This window comes from Ursus americanus, chromosome 8 (assembly GCF_024610735.1).
Source record: "Ursus americanus isolate L20-20 chromosome 8, mUrsAme1.1.p, whole genome shotgun sequence".
Taxonomy (NCBI): Eukaryota; Metazoa; Chordata; class Mammalia; order Carnivora; family Ursidae; genus Ursus; species Ursus americanus.
Window position 1 is genome coordinate 41342043 of NC_142134.1, and position 17301 is coordinate 41359343.

Consider the following 17301-nt stretch of genomic DNA (forward strand, 5'->3'; position numbering starts at 1 on the left):
GGGTGAAGAAGGGGCATCCCTGGCAGACGTGAGAAATGAGAGAGCGTCGCCACCAGCAAGCTTAAACCCCCCCCCCCCCCCCCCCGATCCCAGCCTCTCCCGGCCTCCTGGTTTGCCATCCTCCTCCGGCTCCCAATCAAATCCTTGCCAAGAAGCCAATGGACGTGCAGTGTTTCATTTCCATGCTCATCCCAAAGCCCGAGGGCGGGCAGAGAGAAAATGCGCGGTGCCCTGAGTCACAACTATGGCCGGGGGCGGATCCTGCTGCGGGTGGGGGGCCGGGGGTAGGCAGCGGGTCGCGAGTGACGCGACGGAGGCCGGGGGCGGTGGGCTGCGAGGTGACGCGCGTGGGGACCGCGCCGCCCCAGCCCACGTGTCCGCGAGATTTAAAAGTTGGCGGCGTGCGGAGCCCCGCGAGCAGCGCGCCCGAGACACAGAGGCACTGCCAGGCCCCCGCGTGGAGTGCTGGTCGGCGCAGCAGACTCTGAGCCCCGAGCCTCCCGCCAGCGCCGAAATGCCGCGAGCAGCCAACCGCCGCCCCGCGCCGGCCCCCGGACAGGTGGCCGCCGCTTCCCGGCCCCTGCTGCTGCTGCTACTCGCCTGCTGCGCGGGCACCTGCCTAGGTAAGCGGGCCCCGCGCGCCTCCCGGGCTCCCGTGCCACCGTCCCACCCCGCGCCCGCCGCTTCTTGCGCCTTTCTCTTGGCCACCTGCCGCGCTCTCTTCCCTCCTTTCTCGCCTCTTCGGTTGGCTTTTGGTTCTCTCCTTCCCCTCCTGCTGTGGGGGCTCCCCAGCATCTCGCCTTTGACAACCCGCACGCGTCGCCGCCCACGGGCAGCGAGCGGCGCAGGTGCTAGTGGCCGGGCTGGAGCGCAGTCCCTGCCCGGCCGAAATCCCCAGGCCCTGGGCAGCCTGCGGTTGGAGAAAACTTGTAGGCCTCCCTCACACTCGGGATGTCCCTGGCCCGCGGCCCGTGAAAACTTTAATAAATTAACATAGTGAAAGTTAAAATGCGTTCCCTTTCATTGCAATTACCAGAGGGATTGATGGCTGAAGTAAAACGAGAGTTTGGTATTTCACCTGCTGATGCCAGGTAAACTTGGAGAGGGCGCATCTTTAGTGAGTGAGCTCCTATTCCGTCTAGATAACCCTGACAGGCCCCATTCTAGCCGTTTAGAAGAGGCCATGGGTGGGCTCTGTGCCTTTTAGGTTTTGATGAACCAGATCAGGAAAAAGAATGGAGACTTTTTTTTTTTTTTTTTAATCGTAGTGTTGGAGAAGCAAGTGCGCAAGCCGGTCTTCCAGTCCCTGCTACAGCTAAAGCCAGTGAAGGCAGATGTGAATCGGTAAAATAGGGACTTCTTGTGCGTGGTTTAGAGAAAAGAAGTGGGAAAAACAAAAGCGAGGTCAGGGAGGGCTGTCTGATGCTTAGAAGACAAGGTAGAGGCAAGCCCAGCATGTTCGAATGGGGAGATCACTTCCCTATTCCCTAAAGGTTATGTTTCTAGGGACCTTGAGGGATCCATCCTTTACCTCCCACCTCTAACCCAGAGTCCTCTCCAGGGCCAGCCACTATCCTGCTAAGACCACGAATTTTCTAACTCCACAGCAGCTTCTCTTAGCTTCCCTCTGCTCTCCTGTCAGTGAGGCAAAGGTGGGCAGGCCATCTCATCATTGTTCAGAACACTGGAGACTTGAAACCCTAACTGCAGGGACCTTTCAGAGCATGCAGGCCAGCCCTCAATTAGAAGTGGAGAAACTGGGGACGCCTGGGTGGCGCAGTCGTTGAGCGTCTGCCTTCGGCTCAGGGCGTGATCCCGGCGTTATGGGATCGAGCCCCACATCAGGCTCCTCCCCTGGGAGCCTGCTTCTTCCTCTCCCACTCCCCCGGCTTGTGTTCCCTCTCTCGCTGGCTGTCTCTCTGTCAAATAAATAAATAAAATCTTTAAAAAAAAAAAAAAAAGAAGTGGAGAAACTGAAGCTAGTCTTCTTTTCCAATGTATTTATTTTTATTGCTGTCCTTTCATTGTTGTGACTTTTCCCCCTTTCCTGGGGACGTTGGAGAAGGGGGCAAGGAGGGGCACTCCTGCTTAAAAAACGAGGTCATGTGGCTATGGAATCTAAGCAGTCAGAAGCTAGACCTAAATCTTCTCCATCACACAGCCAGCAATGATATAGCATAACTTATGCAAAGTAACGTTATTTACTTTGTTTTATTTTTGGGGTTTTTTGTTTTATTTATGTTTTAAATTTGTTATTGGTAGAATTAGGATGGCAGTTTTATCTATGTTATTAAGGAAGCAGATAATTAGAGGGTTTTTTTTGTTGTTTTTTTTTAAAGATTTTATTTATTTATTCAACAGAGATAGAGACAGCCAGCGAGAGAGGGAACACAAGCAGGGGAAGTGGGAGAGGAAGAAGCAGGCTCACAGTGGAAGAGCCTGATGTGGGGCTCGATCCCAGAACGCCGGGATCACGCCCTGAGCCGAAGGCAGACGCCCAACCGCTGTGCCACCCAGGCGCCCCTAGAGTTTTTAAAGTGTCTTTTTCTTTGTAAAGCAAATGTACTTGCCATGCATGTTACATGTTATGTGCTTACAGTGATATTTGCATCAGCTGGAGACAACTGCTTTTTTGGGAGGCGGGGGAATTTTCAGGCTGCTGGTGATTAAGCAGAAACTGTGGAAGGCTGCTTTCCAAAAAAGACAAGTCTTGGGTTTTATTTCGAAAAAGAGCCTATCTGCTGGCTGACCAATCATCTCATAAATATCCCCAGTATTTCTCAAGCAAAGGGACAAGATGTTTTTTCACCTCACAGAGACCCCCTAGACTACCATTTTGTATCTTTTCCCCCTTTAGACCTGCTCTTGATATTAAAAAAACAAAACAAAAACAACTAATCTTATCTCTCTAAAGATGTGTGGGGGAGGGGAGAGGGAGGACATATAGTGTGATCTTCCCTGATCTGGAGACCCTACAAATGGCACTGGAGGGGAAGCATGACATATATAACCAACCTGGGAGATAATCTACCAAGATTAATTATTATGCAAGATGCAACTGGATGTACCTAAAAAAACAACAAGACAAATGTCACAAAGCCAGAGGGAAATAAAAGTGTCGGTAAGCGGAGCATCCTTGGCAAAACGAGTTAGCCGAGCCTGCAACAGCAAGAGAAGATGAAGAGCCGCTACAGGTTTGGTGGATGAAGCAGTTTACTCTTCGGAGAACATTTTTAAAATAAAGAAGGAAATTTCCTAAAAAAGGACACATTTTGGATAACTGCAACAAACCTTGATTTGATTTGTGATGGTACGTGATCAGAGTGCCCAAGACTAAATGAAGAAGTGTTTTTTCCTACTCAGACCCCTACCCATAGAGTAATTATTAAAATTCAGTCAGCAGTAACAATTTCTCCCTTTCAAACCCTACACTAGTGAAGTGCTAGCAACAAGAAGAGAAAATGAGCACCAGGTTTAATCAAGTCTGTTTTTCAGAGAAAGATAAATACTGTATGATCTGACTTATACGTGGAATCTAAAAGAATGAAAACAAAACAAAACAAAAAAACCCAACAAACCAAAATCAAACCAAGCCTGAGGATACAGAGAACAGATTAGCGGTTCACAGAGGTGGGAGGTGGGGGTGTGTGAAATGGGTGAAGGAAGTCAAAAGGTACAAACTTCCAGTTATAGAATAGATAAGCCATGGGCGCGTAATGTACAGCAGGGTGACTATATGGTATATTTGAAAGCTGCTAAGAGTAAATCTTAAAAGTTATCATCACAAGAAAAAAAAATCTGTAACTATGTATGATGATGGATGTTAACTAGACTTATTGTGGTGATCATTTCACGATATATACAAATTTAGGATCATTATGTTGTACCCATGAAACTAATATAATGTTGTATGTCACTTATACCCCAATAAAAAGGTCAGCTTTCCTTTCTCTTACAGATGGTGTATTTACAGATGCAAAAGCTGTCTTTCTGTATGATTTACATTAGTTAGACTGTAAAAATAAGGCTAAAGGTTTTACTTTACTAGATAGTACGTAAGTATAAGTACCTCAAAACTGATCAAAAACAGTGCAGTTTTCATGATCTAGAAGATAAGGGCAGTATCTCGGACTATTATTTGAGAAAGTATCTAGTATCTGTATTTGACAATATAAAGCCCACATCTACGGTATCTTGGTGGGGAGAGGTGGAGAATCACATCAACTTTCCTTAACGGTTACACAAAGGAGAGAAAAATAATTCCCCCTAAGGTTTGCGTTGGGTACTAAGATACTGGTGGGTTTCTAAAATTAAAAACATTTAAAAATGTTGGCTCCTCTAACCTTTTTACCTTGGAACTATATTTACATGTGTTGTGTAAGAGCCACAAAGTACCCCTTTTTGATTACATAAGTGCTTGGGACTAAGTTAAATATAATGGCAATTTCTGTGTGGTCCAGGCAAGCTCACCATTGCTGGGAGAGAGTGTGGAGGTAGGAGCTTCCACTTGTACCGGAGGGTGGGAGACAGGCAGGTGTAGAAAGAATATAAAATTGTATTCTTTTCACAGGAACACCCTGTCACACAGAACAGTGGTAGAGTGAGTGGAGAAATCAGAAGTACGTCCCGGGGAAGACTGAATCCAGAGTGGAAATCTTTGCATTTTCCCTTTGCATCAGTACTTGGCTCTCGTTCTGTTCTTTTCAGTCAAATCCTGCTCTTGCCCTCCATTCCTCTTCTTTCACCTTCCTATTATTCAGTTTTAGTAACTGTAGACAAGACGCGCATCCAAGTTGTGAGGAATGGATGGGGCAATGGCCTTTCATTTTTTTAAAATATTCTTTATTTTTCTTAAATTTTTTAATTTTTTAAATAATTTTTATTATGTTATGTTAGTCACCATACAGTATATCCTTAGTTTTTGATGTAGTGTTCCATGATTCATTAGTTGCGTATAACACCCAGTGCACCATGCAATACATGCTCTCCTTACTACCCATCACCGGCCTATCCCAATCCCCCACCCCCCTATGGCCTTTCAAGACTGTTTTCATGAAGACATTCATATCCCCCTTTTGGAAATGGTCAGACTTGTTAAAGAGAAGCTTAGACCCAAAATGTTTGTTGGAGCTGCTTCGTTCTGTTGAGTAAAGAGGCATCCTCCATTTCTTTCTACAATGCAATGCTCTGTCCCCCTGGATATTCAGCGTTACCCATGGTCCAGCAGCATTAGTGTCACCAGGGAGCTTGCTAGAAATGCAGACTCTTGGGGCTGCCCTGACTGACTGAATTAGAATCTCATTCAGTAAGATCACCAGGTGTTTTGTATGAAAAGTTGAGAAGCACTGCTTTAATCCCTTCTTGAAAACAGAATCAGCTCAGGGTAATGTCCACCAGGCAACAGAAACTTTGAGATATATGTTCGTATGTTGCTATGGTGAGAAATATGTAATTGAGAGGTTTACCCACCTTGAACAGCTGTCCTATAAAAGGGGATTCAATTACGTTCTGAGATAAATCAAAGCTCTATTACAGACTGCATTGAGTCCTGTAAGTTACTTTTAATGCTTGGTACCACAGAAAATGTAGCTAATAACGTTAATATTATTAGAACTTAAATAATAGTATAAATTTGTGTGAACTTAAGGCAAGACTTGACTGAAAAGTGGCAGAATTAGGGAAAAAAAATTTGTCAGGATTTGGAGTCTGCCAGAACTAGTTTGAAATCAGTCTCTGTTATGTATCTATATTGGTGACCTGAGACAAATTACTTCATCCATCCTTCCCTCGGTTTCCTCATCTTAAAGTGGGAATAAGATAATACCTACTTCAAAAGTCTGGTTAAGGGGCACCTGGGTGGCTCAGTTTGTTAAGCGTCTGCCTTAGGCTTGGGTTATGGTCCCAGGGTCCTGGGATCCAGCCCCACATTGGGCTCCCTGCTCAGCAGGGAGTCTGCCTCTCCCTCTGCCACCCCCCCACCCCTGCTCATGCTCCGTGCTCCCACTCTCCCTCTCTCTCTCATGCTGTCTCTCTCAAATAAATAAAGAAAATCTTTTTTAAAAACTCTGGTGAAAAGACATATTTTAAATGCTCAGGATAGTGACTGACATCAAGTAAATGTTCAATCGGTGCTGGTAGATGGTATCTTATTATTTTTAAAAAGCTCTTTTCTTTAAGCCTGTTCTGTTAAGTATTTAACTTTGCTACATTTGAAATCTTAGGAAAATTTAGTCTTTTACTACAGGATGTTTTCTTGATTTTATTAAAGATAAATGTGTATATATAGGAAAATAAGTAGTATTTACATTTAATATTAATAAATATTATCTCAGTGTTTTTACTGAGATAACTTATATAGCATGAATTAGAAAATTGAATCTATGGAGAAATTATTATTTTAGAGGATGTAAGCTAGTTAACATTTTACTTCAATAATAATTAAGGGCCTAACAAGTTATTCTTTTTTTAAAAAGACCTTTATTGAAATATACTTTATATACAACTTAGTGGGGTTTTTAAAAAGATTTTATTCATTTATTTTAGAAAGTGACAGCACGACAGCAGGCGGAGGAGCAGAGGGAGAGGGAGAGGGAGAGAGAGGTCATCTCCAGCAATCTCCACACTCAGTGCAGAGCCTGATGTGGGGCTTGATGCCAGGACCCAGAGATCAATACCTGAGCAGAAACCAAGAATGGAACACTTAACCAACTGAGCCACCTAGATGCCCCAACTCAGTGGGTTTTAAGTAGACTTCAAGAACTGCGCAGCTATCACAATAATACAATTTTCCATGACCCCCCCAAAATCTGTTATGTCAATTTGTAGTCAGTCTCCATTCCTACCCCCAGCTCTAGGAAGCCACCAATCCTTCTATTATTATAGATTTGCCTTTTCTGGACATACCATATGAATGGAATCATATGATACTTGGTCTTTTTCATCTGGCTTATTTGATTTAGCATAATATGTCTGATATTCCCTTTGATGCAGCATATATCACTTCATTCCTTTTTATTGCCAAATAGTATTCCATTATGGGCACTCACCACAGTTTGTTTATCTATTCTCAGATAACAGACATTTGGGTTGTTTCCACTCTGGGGCTCTTATGAAAATGCGGCTATGCACATTCACGTACATGTTTTTGCATAGATGAAAAGAAATCCATTCTTAGAGTAATGTCTTTGAAATGTTATTAAGGTTTATTTAATAATTGTTTCCTTATACTAAGTCAAATGCTGAAATATCTATTTGAATAGGAGGGTAATGATGTACAGTGAAAATGAAAAATGTCATTCAGAACTGAATTATATATAAATGTTTAACTTTAGAAGAAGTGCTATAAAAATAACATTAAGTATAACTTTATTTTTAGGTGCTCCTGTATTATCTCAAGGATTGCAGCCTGACCAAGAACTACAGCTGTGGAATGAGGTAAAGCATTGTCCTTATACAAACTGGTCGAAACTTTACCTACTTTGAATTAGCAAATGAAATAAGATAGTTGAGTTTTGGGACAACTATGATTTTACTAACATTCTGATACCATAATATTCAGAATTATTATTCTTGAAATGAAAGAAGGAAAGACAAAAAGAAACAAAACAATTATAGTAAATGGTAAAGTAAGATGGCAGAAATAAGCCCTAATAATAGAGTAATTACAATAATGTGAATGTACCAGAAATACCACCTAAGGATAGAGATTCTCAGATTGGAATTTTTTTTTCTTTTAAAGATCCAACAATAAGTTGTCTATAAAAGTCAAAAAAGAAAAAAAGGCTAAGCAAAATGTATGGAAAAGGACAGACCAAGCAAATATGAATTGCAAAAAAATTGGAGTAGCAGTCTTAATATCTGATAAAACAGAATTCAAATAAATAAACCATCATAGCAAAGAGGAACCTTATTTTATGCTTTTGTTAAATTATGCTCAGTATCTCAGTATGCTCAGATCTTAAATTATGCTCAGTGTTTTATGCTGATAAAAGAACAACAGGGCAAAAGATACAACCATTATTAATATGTATTTTTAAAAACTCAAAATTTACTTAGTAACTGATAAAACTTAAGGGAAAAATAGATAAGTGAACATTCGTAGTTAGAGTTTTTAATATATCTCTCTCAAAACTGATAGTTAAATCAAATAACACATCAGTAGACATAGCAAAGACTTAACCATACAATTAATAAATTTGATCTCTTAGAAATATTTTTTAAAACCTACACTAAATAGTATACACATTCATTTTGAGTATAATTGGAACATTAAACAAAAAGAGACCCCTGGTTAGGACACAAAGAAAATTTCCGTAAGTTAAAAAGGAACCCTTTTAAATGTTTGCCAATCATAATGCAATAAAATTAGAAATTAACAACAAAAGTATGACTTCAATATCCCATCTGTTTGGAAAATAAGTAACATTTTGGTAAATAACCCCACACTAAAGAGGAAATTACAAAATAGTTAGAATTAAATGACATAAAAACATTAGAAGTCAAAATGTGGGGGCACCTGGCTGGCTCAGTCAGTAGAGCATGCAACTGTTGATCTCAGGGTCATGAGTTCAAGCCCCATGTGGGGTGTAGTTGGACTAGAAGGACCTGAGAGTAAATGCTCCCACCACTAAGAACACCCCTCAATTGGTGACCCAAGGGAGTTGGTGGATAAATAGCACAGCTGCCTCTTCCCTCAGTTGGGATAACAGATGTATTCTGCATTGGTTCCTAGAGATCCCCAGACAGACTGATCCCAGTTACGCATGGTGCTAATCTGCTTGATAACATATCCTGGCTTCCTTCTCTTCCATGCTTGTCTTTTCACTATTCTACCAATCATCTCCCTAATAATCTACTCATAGCCACATCACTATTTCAAGGTCTGTTTCTGGGAGAACCCAAACTATGGCCGAAATGCACAACTTACAATAAAAGTAACATTAAAAATCAGAGGAAAAAGCACAGATTGTTTGGCAAGTGAAGGCTGAGAAACTGGCTTGCTGTATGGAGAAAAATAAAGCTAACACCCCATTCACCATTTTGTAATGTATATAAATAACAAATCACGATGTTTGCGCTTGAAATTAATATATTGTATGCCAATTATTCTTTAATTAAAAAAAACTAACAAGTGGGCTCTAAGTGGATTAAAGACCTAGATATAAAGGGTAAATTATAAGAGTTAATAGAATCTATCTTTTCTATTAGGAAAATATCTTTGTGAGCTAGGAGCAGGAAATGACATCTAAAACAAAATTTCGTATATAAATCAGAGAGCCAAAAAGATGATGGATTGAATTACATTAAAAGTGAAGATTTCTTTCTAAAGGACTACATTTAAAAAATAAGAGCCTTTGAAAGGTGTTGGCTATGTCTAAAGTTGACAAAGGATTAATTTCTAAAATCTCTAAGATACTCCATCAAACCAATTGGATAAAGATAGGGATCCAAAGCAAACGTAGTCAAAAGATAGAACAGAGAGTTTACAAAGAAGAAACCTAAAGCCCAACAAGCATCTAACGAGATGCTCAGATTCATTAGTAATAATGAAATGAAAATCAAGACAATAACAAAGTGTCACTCTCTACTCATTAGACTGGCAAAAAATTGGAATCTAGATAATGGCAAGTGTTAGCAAGGATGTGGGATGTACAAACCTCATGCATTGCTGGTGAAGAGTGTGTAACTGGTGGAGCTATCTGGAAAGCAACCAAGAGAGCCCCATGATCTAGCATTCCCCCTCCTGGGCATGTAGCCCAAAGATGTCCTCCTACAGATCCCGAAGTGGGGGACAGATACAAGGAGGTTGGTTACAGCTTTGCTTGTAGTGGAATTGGAGGAAACCCAGCTGTCTATCACTGGGGAGTGGGTAGGCAACAAACATAGGGTAGGTGCACATTATAGAGTATTCTATAGCAGTTAGGAGCAACATACTAGATGTCTCCAGGAACATGGATAGATCTCAAAGTATAGTGTTATGTGAAAAAAAAGGTAAGAAAATACCATACATGCACACTGAATAGCAATACAAATTTTACAAGAACATAAATAAACGAAGAATACACTTCAAATACGTTAGAAGAGTTGCCCATGGAAGGATGGGATAGGAGTAGGAAATTGAAATATAAAAGAACAAATAGGGGCGCCTGGGTGGTGCAGTCGTTAAACGTCTGCCTTTGGCTCAGGGTGTGATTCCAGCGTTCTGGGATCGAGCCCCACATCGGGCTCCTCCACTGGGAGCCTGCTTCTTCCTCTCCCACTCCCCCTGCTTGTTCCCTCTCTCGCTGGCTGTCTCTCTGTGTCAAATAAATAAATAAAATCTTACAAAAAAAAAAAAAAGAACAAATAAAGAGAGCTCAATAATGATCATGAACTAGGAGCTGAGGAGAATATTCTGTATACCTGAGCCACCTCTAACAAAATACATAAAGGAAGAGATAAGATGGATAGTTAAGTGCCAAGTACTACACAACCCCTAACAGCATAGGAATTCATAAAGTCTATTACAAGGTTCTCTGCCTTGGTGTATCAAAATACATACTAGAGGTATATAAACAAAATGAAGAGTAATTTAGACAACAGACATTAATGTATAATACAGAAACTTTTATTTTAGCTTGAAATTATCTCTATTTCTGTGAAAATTCTTTGAAAAAATATTTTAGATGATAAAGCTGGGGGAAAAACTAGACTTGTAAAACACTATAAATTCTTTTACAGAAAAAGATTTAAAGAAATTAAGACGCTAAAACATGTACTTTTTTGCTAGAGGTTTTAAAAAATGACTGAGCTATTCAGACACTAGAAACACATCCTTTTCAAACCTTAGACAGAGACCTAACCTTTTCAAACAGATTCATCAAAAGACTCTACAGAGTTCTCAAAAGCAATTAGTGGCACTTAAAACCATTAGGGCCACAAGCTGAGTAAAATGAACAAATGCTTATCCAAATGGAAAGTGGGTGAGCAGCGTTGCTGTGCCTTTTAAAGAAAAGAGAACAAAGACTGAAGAGCTTTGCAATTATCTCCTAATTTGATTAATTGGTGTTTTTTCTTATTCTGATATTTTTATTCAATGTGGATGCCTGATTAGTTAGCCCTTAGGCTCAAGGGTTGGCGGTTCTTGGTCGTGGCCACCTCCCCTGGGGGGCAGCCTGGTCTGCAGGTGGGCAGCTTTGCCTTTGAGCACGTGGTATCCTCGGTACCTGCGGACCGCGACAACGTTACAGAGGAACCAGCCACTCCGACCCTACTGGTGCAAACGAAGTCACTTTTGGAGGTGATATATTAAAGCATCGGTCACAATTCGAATCTTTAGAAAGGCATCTTTTTGCCTTTCTCCTCTCAGTTGACTTCTCTTTTTATTTTCTTTCCACAAGTTCAGTGCAATTTAATTAAAGAATATTGATTGAGCGCTTATTCTGGGCAAGTCAGATATGGCATATAACCCCTGCCCTCAAGAAGTTTATCCCCGTGTGTGTGTGCCTTTGTAGTCATGATTTCGAATTTGTATGGCATGGAAGAGGAGCTGGAGGGTGGGCACAAGAGATGAGAGGAATAAAAAAAAAATTTCTAAATATTTGCGACATATGGAGAACATGACAGGCTCTGTAAAGATAAAAAGGAAAGAGACATTAAATCTTTGGTTTTCTGTAATATTGTATCCCTTCGTTATTCTCTAAATTGGAGAATCATATGTTATAGTACAAGTTCATCTTGGAAGCAATGAGAAGCGTGAGGAATTATGACCAAAGAGTATGATTATCCCCTCTCCGGTACAGTATAATAATGGAAACTAAATTAAGCTGATCAACAAAGAATTCTGAGATGTTAGGCCATAAACAGGACTCAAATCATCCCATACAGACAAGAAATCAGTACTATTGTTCCCAGTCCCATTTTAAAAGGCCACCAAAGAAATAAATGCCATAAACTACTCCAGACATCCAGCTTTAGGGCTTAACTTCACAGCACAGTTTTTTAATGTTTAATATAAATCTCTTACACTACAGTTTAAAGTCTTTCAGTTTTTCTCTTTAGGATAAAGCCTGCAAACGGCTGCAACTGTAGTTCAATAAACCTTTTTTTTTTTAATCTGTAAAGATTTCTTTATTTCAACCACAACAGCTAATATTCCCTACTTCTAACTATTGCCATTACAAAAATGCAACAATATTTTGTTGTATTGCCACCTTCTTTTTCATCAAGATCATCTGATACCACATTTTATTTATAAAATTCAAAACATTCCTTAGTAATACAAAACAGGAGATTTCCTAAACATCTCTATCATGGTAACATACATGAATGTTATAAGTCAGCCACAAACAGTATCTCCATTTGGATTTTCATCATATATCGTGTATTATATTGTCGTTAATCTTCAAAGGAAAATTAGATGTGCACGAATCCCCGGAATGAAGAAGGGCATCATATTATCTTTGATGCAGCACAATCACCCACATGACTTCACACACCCACTAGGAATACAGGCGTTTCATGAAGTGATTGGAGAGTAGAAGTACATTAAAATTTGTCAAATAGGGTCAGTATAAAAAAGCATGTTGTACTTAATTATACCTGTCCAAAAACCCATCCCCTTTATCTTTTGAAGCATACTAGCAAATACCTAAGCATTTAACTCATATCCCTGTGATAAATGCTCTGACCTGAAGTAATGTCTGAAAAGAGTGACTGACTTACTTCTGTTGATTGTGACATTTATTGACATTTGATGTTCCATGAAATACTTTTCTCAATTTTTCTATCTGTAAAGTTATTTTTCTTTATGCACTCCCTGGTGTTTCCTAAGGTGTATTTTTTAAAACAGAGGTCTTTTTTTTTTTTTTACATTTGTAGGGTTTGAATCTAGTGTGACTTTGGGGATCCTGAGTAATGACTGAATTTCAGTTAAAGGGTTTGCCACTTTCTGTACATGTTATGGTTTCCCTCCTATATGAGATCTGTGTTGGTGAGTAAGTTGTGAGTTCCAGCAAGAGGCTTGCTGCATTCTTTCTATTTGTAAGGTTTCTCCTCAGTATGAACTCTGTGACGATGGATGAGGGTTGAGAAGTCCTTAAAGATTTTACCACATTCTTTACATTAATAAGGCTTCTCTATGAATTCCACGATATTGAATAAGCTTTCAGCCCTAATTAAAGGGCTTCCAAATTCTTCATATTTGTAAAATTTCTCTCCACTATAAATGCTCTGATATCGAGTCAGGGATTAGCATTGTTTAAAGTCTTTCCACATTCTTTAACTGGCACTCAAGCCTTACTGAACAGCACAGAATTCAGAAATCTATGAACTTGTTAAACGTGGGATGATGCTTAACGATCCATCAGTGCCCAATAAGTATCAGAGTATCAGTCATCGGGAAGAACTTTACCTGTGCAGTGAAATGAGAAAGGCCTTCACAGAGGAGTCAAACATACAAAACTACCAGAGCCCCTGGGGGAGGGAAGGAAAAATAAAATAAGGAAAACAGAGAGGGAGGCAAACCTAAGAGACTCTGAACTCTAGGGAACAAACCAAAGGTTGCTGGAGGGGAGTTGGTAAGGGATGGGGTAATTGGGTGATGGGCATTAAGGAGGGCACGTGATGTGATGAGCACTGGGTGTTATATGCGACTGATGAATTACTGAATTCTACCTCTGAAACTAATAATACAGTTTATGCTAATTAAATTGAATTTAAATAAAAATTTTAAAACCCTACCAGAGCCTTTATAATGGAGAGAGAGTAGATCAATGCAGTGAATCTGAGAAAAAGTTTAAGCAAGGCTCAAATGCTATAAACACCTGAGGAGTCACTTTCCAGAGAACCATTATAAATGTAATAAATGTGCAAAGGTCAGACCTTATTATACATCAGAGTATCCAATATGGAGAGAATCCTTATAAAGGTAATGAATGTGGGGAAAGCTTTAAAGCAGTCCTCCAGTCTTGTTGAACATCAGAGAATTCCGGCTGGAAAAACCCATAGAGATGTAATAAATCTGGGAAAGTCTTTAGGCAGCGGTCACGTCTAAATAGAAGGATGACAAGCTGAACTGGAGAGAAAACTTTCAAATGTGAAGAGTGTGGCAAAACCTTTACTGATCCCCCAGTAAACCTTCGCTGAACTAGAACCCTTTCCTAATGCTGGCTCCCTGCTAGAGAACGGGTAGACTGCTGTTGTGTGGAGTTTCTTCTGTGTGCTATTTATCATTTAGCACTTATGCTATTATCTTGTTCATGTAGATGATGTGATCAGATTTATGTCATAAAGAACCACATGATAACAGGATGCTCCTTAATCTTGAGGCCGTTCTTTCTATTTCCAAGATGTAACCGGCATTTTTATTTTCTACAGATAGATGACGCTTGTTCGGCCTTGCTGTCCCTTGATTCTCAGCCTCAGGTAATTCCGATTGGAGGTGTTTTGTAGTGACATAAGTAGGTGTCACTCCATTTCTCCCTTTGGACCCGTCATAACTTTATGGACTCATTAAAACATGTCAACACATTAGAAATTATTACATCATCGGCAGGTAATAATCAGTGCCCTGAGTTTATGTTGTAAGGTCATGCTGGGGCCTTTCTCTCTAAGTGAAATAGATTTGCAGATAATATGCACATATTTTGGAAATGAAAATGCTAATTTCAAAATCAAATTCTGTGTTAGATTAAAATTAATGTATCTGTTGTTGCATTTGGAGGCCAATATCCTCTCCCTCAATTGAGTTTGAAACCCATAGAGAGAGAAACACGGAGTCAGACTTACAGAGATCAAAATATCACTGTAACTAAAAAGTCAATTTATGAATGTGGCCTTAGATCTGACACCAAGCGTGTTTGCTACTCCCAGAATTTAAACTGGGCTTAGACAGTGACTCGAGGCCTCCCGGCCAGTCAGGTCTCCTGGCCTAGGGCAGAGAAAGCCCCCGCGAGAGTAGTCAGCCAGAAAGCTGGCTCCAGAGGAGGAAAGAGCTGAATGGAGCCTGCCCGGTTTCCTCCTCCCAGTCATCGATCAGGTGACTCCCTCCTCTTCCCACAGGAAAGAGTTCAGAGAGGGCTGGGAAGTGAGGAGTGTTTGTCTAGCTCTTCCTGTACGTGGAAGCGTGAGGCGTTGAACATAAGCATGCCCTCTCTCCACCATCTCGACCAGGTGCTGCTGCTTCTGCTTCCTAGTGCGACTGTGGCAGAGTTAGTGTCAGTAACTAGTATCTTTCATCATCAGTATCACTAGTTTCCTGGGTGGAGAGGAGGGCCTCATTCAGACCAGTCAGCGGTGTGCCTGGGGCGTAACCCCTACGTGGTCTGGCTAAGGTGCCATGCTATGCCAAGGTCACGTTGTCCTTCCAGAGTGTCATCACAACCCAGGTGCAGAAGCAGCCTTGTGCAGGGCTATATTCTTCCTGCCTCGTGCACGGAGCTCGTGGCATGAGATGGAAAAGCGAGACCAGGATCACAATAGATGACATTTATGATTTGTATCTCAGGTTGCTGGAGGAACACTGATGGCTGTGTAACAGGAAGGATGTTAGCCAGCGTATGAACTTCTGCATTGTATTTAAAATTCACGAACACCCTCAGAATCATTTCATTTCTTCAGTACTAAAAGGATGAATTTAAAACACTCACCTAGACACCATGAAGCCAGACGAAGATTTACTAGATTTGGAGACTGTGCACCTTTTGAGGAGAGCTTTGGTAAATTTACTATGGAATCGTTTACATTTACTGATACAACTTTTAAAAATCATTATTTTTCGCATTAACTATAATTTTATTATTTATGTGATTATCCAAACATTCACATATGAAACACTCACATTCAAAACACTTTTACTAAAGAGGAAAGAAAGGATCTTTAAGGTCCACAAATAAAAAAGAAAATATTAAAAACTTAGTATAAGAAAAATCCTTAAAGAATAGTTGTAGTTCAGAGAATAATGACTTCATGAGAAGAGTGGCTGGAGAAAATGCAACATGTTTTGAAACTTTTTCCGTCAAACTTCAGTCTTGTTGCCAAGCCTCGTCCGGCTTCAAAGCTGTGTTCTCAGGAGACACTGATTTTATCTGTGTGTTAAAGACACATGACATCACTAGATATTTTCTTCTTATTGTTTTGTATTTTACAGCATTTCTAGATGGGCCATAAAAGGAGGTTTCAGGAATTTGTTTCCAGATTTTTATGGGGTGACCTATGTAGCCAGTCCTGATGGGAAAAAGTGGGAGGGAGTATATCAGTGTTACTCTTTCTCTCATCCAACCCCACAGCCACAGGCTTAGCAGTCAATGCCAAGGAGATACAGGAATGTAGACGGCCGAGCTCCACACTGGATCAACTACTGGCCGCTTCCTTCACACACGAAAGATCTCACAGTCGTGTTTTAAGGACAGTATGCGAATTAAGTATCTGAAAGTGTTTTGCAATTTATTGAAACACTTATAAATAGGAGCCCTTTCATATTATTCTTAAATATCCCCACAATCTGCATGGCAGGCACACAAGTGGACGAGAACAAAGCGGATCTCTGATATGCTGGGGGGATGCTCAGAGAAGCCAGTTCGGGTCTCTGTCTGGATCCCTAGCTACAACCCACCCTGTAAACACATTCTGCTCTTCCAAGGGTGAGACTCTTGGCGGCCCCAAACAATCCTTTATGGCATGTCTTCTAAATTAAGAGTCATTGCCATCGTAAACCCAGCTTTACAGGCCACACATTCTTTAATGCTATTATCGTCAACTAATTGCTATGTACCTGGCACTGTGCTAAGAGCTCTACCTACACTTAATCCTTCCAAGAACTCTCCGAGGTGATGTTGTCATCACCAACTTGCAGCTGAAGACACCGAAGTTTGGAGAGGTTAGGTAACCAGCCCAGGGTGACACAGCCGAAGAGCAGAACTGGAACTTGCGCTGCTTCCGAGTTGCACGCGGCTCCGCTCTACAGCCCATGTTTTTAACTACTATTGCTATCACCCCCCCACCTTCAGCACTGTTCCAGCCCCTCCGTACTTCTATGCATTTATTAAGGAATCAATTGTTCATGGTGCTAGTGTGCTTAATTCTGTGCAAAGCAGGTTTTGCCCCTGCTTGTCCATTTGTGTTACTTCTCACCACACCCAGCTGGCTCCTAACCACAGGGAGCCCTGCCCTACTTCTGTGCTCTGATGCTTTGAAAAACCTGATCCAGGGGTGTGCAGTCAGCAGCCTGGAAGGGTGGTAACTCAGGTTAGGTGCACCGTGTACGGCTTCCTCCCCTCCAACTCCCATTGTTTGCGAGCCACTGCAGGATTTTCAAATTAGCCA

At 41.0% G+C, this 17301-nt stretch overlaps 1 protein-coding gene across 2 annotated transcripts in view; it reads left to right on the forward strand.

Moving 5' to 3' along the window:
• Positions 1 to 274: 274 nt before the first annotated feature.
• Positions 275 to 17301, forward strand: part of NMU (neuromedin U) — a 28933-nt gene continuing 11906 nt past the window's right edge. For both annotated transcript variants that reach the window (XM_045815984.2, XM_087863929.1), the window contains exons 1-3: positions 275 to 623; positions 7376 to 7434; positions 14356 to 14403. In XM_045815984.2, the coding sequence (XP_045671940.1) occupies positions 515 to 623; positions 7376 to 7434; positions 14356 to 14403 (216 nt within the window). In that variant the 5' untranslated portion in view covers positions 275 to 514. The remainder of the gene's footprint in view (positions 624 to 7375; positions 7435 to 14355; positions 14404 to 17301) is intronic.